This window comes from Oncorhynchus clarkii, chromosome 19, assembly GCF_045791955.1.
Source record: "Oncorhynchus clarkii lewisi isolate Uvic-CL-2024 chromosome 19, UVic_Ocla_1.0, whole genome shotgun sequence".
In the NCBI taxonomy this organism is placed as follows: Eukaryota; Metazoa; Chordata; class Actinopteri; order Salmoniformes; family Salmonidae; genus Oncorhynchus; species Oncorhynchus clarkii.
This window is the reverse complement of record NC_092165.1, coordinates 44,171,790-44,177,789: the sequence shown is the minus strand read 5'-3', so window position 1 is coordinate 44,177,789 and position 6,000 is coordinate 44,171,790. Positions and strand designations below refer to the sequence as shown.

General features: G+C 38.2%; 1 protein-coding gene across 2 annotated transcripts in view; it reads left to right on the top strand.

The window, feature by feature from the left end:
- The first annotated feature begins 1,640 nt into the window (after positions 1–1,640).
- LOC139375259 (dnaJ homolog subfamily C member 17-like) overlaps positions 1,641–6,000 on the top strand; it is a 53,866-nt gene continuing 49,506 nt past the window's right edge. The window contains exon 1 of one of the 2 annotated variants that reach the window (XM_071116874.1): positions 1,641–1,852. In XM_071116874.1, the coding sequence (XP_070972975.1) occupies positions 1,769–1,852 (84 nt within the window). In that variant the 5' untranslated portion in view covers positions 1,641–1,768. The remainder of the gene's footprint in view (positions 1,853–6,000) is intronic. The other variant, XR_011627767.1, reaches the window with a different exon arrangement.

Sequence of the window (6,000 nt, the reverse complement as noted above, 5' to 3'; positions counted from 1 at the left end):
CTGTGCTAGCAAAACAGTCCTGTAGCTTAGCATCTGCGTCATCTGACAACTTCCTTTTTGAGCGAGTCACTGGTACTTCCTGCTTTAGTTTTTGCTTGTAAGCAAGAATCAGGAGAGTAGAGTTATGGTCAGATTTGCCAAATGGAGGGCGAGTTAGAGCTTTGTACGCGTCTCTGTGTGTGGAGTAAATGTGGTCTAGAGTTTTTTTCCCCTCATGTTGCACATGCTGGTAGAAATGAGGTAAAACGGATTCAAGTTTTCCTGCAATAAAGTCCCCGGCCACTAGGGGAGCGCCACCTCTGGATGAGCATTTTCTTGTTTGCTTATGGCCTTATACAGCTTGTTAGTGCCATCTTAGTGCCAGCATTGGTTTGTGGTGGTAAATATACAGCTACGAAAAATATAGATGAAAACTCTCTTGGTAAATAGTATGGTCTACTGCTTATCATGTGATACTCTACTTCAGGTGAGCAAAACCTTGGGACTTCCTTAATATTAGATTTCATGCACCAGCTATTATTTACAAATAAAATAATAGCTGGTGAAATATTCTGCTTTTACAAACTGTTATGCTGTTTTCAAATAAAACACAATACCTTGTTCTTGTTAAAGCTTTTAGAATGTATTAGTTTTTGCTAAGATTCTTGTCTTACCGGAGGCAGCTGTTCTATCTTGCCGATGGATCGAAAACCCTGCCAGCTGTATGTTATCCATGTCGTCGTTCAGCCACGGCTCGGTGAAACATAAGATATTACAGTTTTTAATATGCCATTAGTAGGATAGTCTTGATCGGAGCTCATCCATTGTGTTATCCAATTATTGCACGTTGGCTAATATGACCAATGGTAGAGGGGGATTACTCACTCGCCGTCGGATACTTATAGGCACCCCGAACTACGTCCCTGATATCTCCGTCTCTTCTTCATGCAAATGACGGGGATTTGGGCCTTGTCGGGTGTCTGAAGAAAATCCTTCACGTCCGACTCGTTAAAGAAAAAGTCTTTGTCCAGTACGAGATGAGTAATCACTGTCCTGATGTCCAGAAGCTATTTTCGGTCATAACAATTGCTGGCTTATTTTGTACTTATGTAAAAAAAAAAAAAAAAAAAACACACACACACACACACAATAGCACAATTGGTTATGAGCCCGTAAAACATCAGCCATTTCTTCTGGCGTCATCATTCTGTTAACGTTGTTTTACAGTTTTTTCAAATGTATGTTAATATAATATATGCCATTTAGTAGACACTTTTATCCAATGCAACTTACAGTCATTTGGCAAACATTTCACATTCAGGTGGTCCCTGGAATCGAAACCAATATCCTGGCATTGCAAGCACCATCTTCTACCAACTACCATACTGTACCAGACTGATCAATATAATATTACTATAATGGCCAGTCTGGTACAGTTTACATATAACACATTTTTTCATTATTTTCAAAGTTTCCATATAACAATGATATCTGAAACGGATCACATTAATGTCAGGAAAATTATTTGAATATAACTAACTAAAAAACATATAATCAAAATGCTTGCAAAGGTCAAAACCTACAATTATATTTCACAATTATCATGCGAGTCCGTAATAAATTGTTTAGTGCACTTTAACTACACCTCCCATGATGCATTTTTTTCAGGAAGTGGATGCGTCCGAGTTGAAAGTTCAAAACCTCCAACCCAAATGCTACAACAACAAACATCTTCAGGACGTTGATATTACGTTTGTTTTGCCAATTTATTGTAATAAATAAACATAAAATGACAGGAAATAAGGCGAAAGACCTTTTGCAGATGGACCTGTATGGTCTACTGGGTATAGAAGGCACAGCGACGGCGAAAGAGGTGAGTGATAGCTAGTTAACTTGCTAAGATTCTAACTACGCTAGCTAGTTAACGTAATTGAAAGTAAAACACGTAACTACACGTTAATCATTATACACAATGAGTAAAACGATAACTTGGCTATATACACGGGGTACCAGTACCGAGTCGATGTACAAGGTATATATGGTCATAAAAATAGGAATAAAGTGACAGATAATGAACAGTAGCAGCAGTCAAAATAGTTAGTGCAAAAATGGGTCGGTCAATGCAGATAGTCTGGGGTAGCTGTTTGGTTAACTATTTAGCTTCTACCCCAAGCCATAAAACTGCTATTCAGAGTCCTGTTGGTTCTAGACTTGGTGCATCGGTACAACTTGCCCTGTGTGTTCTACGAGTAAAATATCTTCGCATGGCCACTAAGTGGCAGCATAGTACCATTCACAATTCTATGTTTTTTTAAATTACATTTTTTTAATAATAATAATACAAAAATCAACTTACATTGCTACATCAAACATGTCTAACAAAACAAAACACAGGTATTAACAAGAAAATACTCAAACATACAAAAAATATCAATAATATAATACAAAAAAACTAAACAGTTTTAGTGCAATTGTATTCATTCTGAAAAAATCTTATTATAATGATTCAGGAAGATGTTATTCTTGTTGTTATTAACTAGGGTTAATGTTTTAATAAGATAATTAACTTCAATCAGAAAAATGTGTAACTTTGGTATAGAATTTTGGAATTTTTGTTTGTGTATGAAGTATTTGGCAACAAGAACAAAAAAAATGAACAATCATTTCAGTGGTCTTGTTATCATTGCAATAGTAACATATTATATCTTTCATGTCAAAAACATAGACAGTGTTCATAATGGTAAATAAGTATTTTGCAATGTTTTCCCAAAATTCTGACACAAATTTATATTCAAAGAACAAAGACAGATTCTCACCTTTTTCACAGAAAACGCAGATATCATCAATAGCCACAAATTTGGATATCATGGAATTTCATGGATATATCTTATGTACAATTTTGAAGTGCACTTCCTTAACTTTGTTTGGTATACAGTATTTGTAAGGCCTTAACCATGCATTTTTCCAGACAATGTCAGGAATAAGCATGTTCCAGAAAAACTTTCCTCTCGGTGTAAATTGGTTTTGTGAATGAAGAATTTGTCTTATATATTTATTACAACAAGATCTCTCAAGTAAGCCCACGCCTTCACATCTGAGTTCTGGATAAACTTTGTGATCATTCCCAAAATTAAGATGACTTTTCATAAGTGTAGTTAGACCACTGGGAATGGCGTTGATCACAGAAATAAACTCTCTGAAAGGTATTGGAAACTCTTTCAATGTTCTAAATTATTAATATGTGAGAATATTACCCTTGTTGTCGAAAATATCAAGAACAAAGTCAATATTCCTCTCATGCCAGCTGGGGTAGAACAATGACTTATTCCTTACAGTTATGTCTGAATTATTCCACAAAAGAGCGTTATGTGGGGAAAGATTGTGCAGGAAACATTTTCCAGGCCATTTAAGCTTGTTGGTGAAACCTAGCCAATTTAGCAGGTAATCTTTAAGGAATATAATTACATTTCAGTAAAACTTGAAGACCTCCCAATTTATTAAACACATTATTTGGAATGAAATACCATATTGAATCAGCATTGATCAAACCTTTTTTCAACTAGTTTATCTTGAAAGTGTTATTTATGTCAACAAAATCCAACACTTCTAGACCGCCTTCAGCTCTTTTGTTAGTTCTCTTACATTTAGGAGAGAAATTCAAATGTTGTCTGACTAAGTGTTTTTTTTGACCGATTTATTCCTAAATATTTAACACAGTCCTTTACAGGAATATTTTCTATTTCTTTATCATCAGAGTCAAATAAACATAAGATTTCACATTTAGAAACATTCAGCATGAATCCTGATGCAATAGAAAATGCAGTTATAGCATTAAGGTCATGGGCGACCTTGTCTTTGTCTCTTAAAAACTTCTTAGGGCTGAGATCCCGTTAACGGGATCGATATGACAACAGCCAGTGAAAGTGCAGGGCGCCAAATTCAAACAACAGAAATCTCATAATTAAAATTCCTCAAACATACACGTATTTTATTAAATTTTAAAGGTAATCTTGTTGTTTAATCCCACCACAATGTCCGATTTCAAATAGGCTTTACAGCGAAAGGACCACAAACGATTATGTTATGTCAGAGCCAAGTCACAGAAAAACACAGCCATTTTCCAGCCATAAGGGGAGTCACAAAAATCAGAAATAGAGATAGGTTAGTGATGAATTATTTGATGATCTTCATCAGATGACAGTTGTAGGACTTCATGTTACACAATACATGTATGTTTTGTTCGATAAAGTTCATATTTATATCAAAAAATCGCAGTATACATTGGCGCGTTATGTTCAGTAGCTCCAAAAACGTCTGGTGATTTTGCAGAGAGCCACATCAATTTACAGAAATACTCATTATAAATGTTGATGAAAATACAAGTGTTATACATGGAACTTTAGATAAACTTCTCCTTAATGCAACCGCTGTGTCAGATTTCAAAAAAGCTTTACGGAAAAAGCAAACCATGCAATAATCTGAGTACGGCGCTCAGAGACGCAACAAGCCAAAAATATATTGTGCAGTCAACAGAAGTCAGAAATAATATTATAAATATTCACTTACCTTTGATGATCTTCATCAGAATGCACTCCAAGGAATCCCAGTTCCACAATAAATTTTTGTTTTGTTCGATAATGCCCATCATTTATGTCCAAATAGCTACTTTTGTTAGCGCGCTTTGTAAACAAATCCTAAGTCACAAAGCGCATTCACTAGGAGCAGACGAAATGTCAAAAAGTTCCGTTACAGTCCGTAGAAACATGTCAAACGATGTATAGTATCAATCTTTAGGATGTTTTTAACATAAATCTTCAATAATGTTCCAACCGGAGAATTTCTTTGTCTTCAGAAATGGAACGGGAGCTACCTCTCACGTGAACGAGCGTCACGAGTTTGTGGCACTCTGCCAGACCACTGACTCAAAGAGCCCTTATAAGCCCCTGCTTTACAGTAGAATCCTCAAAAAAGTGTCTAAAGACGGTTGACATCTAGTGGAAGCCTTAGGAAGTGCAACATGACCAATATCCCACTGTATCTTCAATAGGGAATGAGTTGAAAATCAACCAACCTCTGCTGTTTCCTGAAGTCCACAATCATCTCCTTTGATTTGTTGACGTTGAATGAGAGGTTATTTTCCAGGCACCACACTCCCTGAGCAGCCCTCAGCACCCCCCTGTAGGCTGTCTCGTCATTGTTGGTAATCAAGCCTACTACTGTTGTGTCATCTGCTAACTTGATGGCTGTGTTGGAGGTGTGCTTGGCCGCGCAGTCATTGGTGAACAGGGAGTACAGGAGGGGGCTGAGCACGCACCCTTGTGGGGCCCCAGTGTTGAGGATCAGCGGAGTGGAGGGGATGCTTCCTACCTTCACCACCTGGGGGTCGTCCCGTCAGGAAGTTCAAAACCCAGTTGCACAGGGCCAGGTTCAGACCCAGGGCCTTGAGGTTAATGATGAGCTTGGAGGGTACTATGGTGTTGAATGCTGAGCTATAGTCGATGAACAGCATTCTTACATAGGTATTCCTCTTGTGCAGGTGGAATAGGGCAGTTTGCAGAGTGATGGCAATTGCATCATCTGTGGATCTATTGGGGCGATAAGAAAATCAAAGTGGGTCTAGGGTGGCAGGTAAGGTAGAGGTTATATGATCCTTGACTAGTCTCTCAAAGCACTTTGTGATGACAGAAGTGAGTGCTATGGGGCGATAGTCATTTAGTTCAGTTACCTTAGCTTTCTTGGCTACAGTAACAATGGTGGCCATCTTGAAGCATGTGGGGACAACAGACTGGGATAGGGAGAGATTGAATATGTCCGTAAACACACCAACCAGCTGGTCTGCACATACTCTGAGGACGTGGCTAGAGATGCCGTCTGGGCCAGCAGCCCTGCAAGGGTTTTACTCGCGTCTGTCACGGTGAAGGAGAGCCCACAGTCCTTGGTATCGGGCCGCGTCGGGGGCACTGTGCTATCCTCAAAGCGTGCAAAGAATGTGTTTAGCCTGTCCAGAGGCAAGACGTCGGT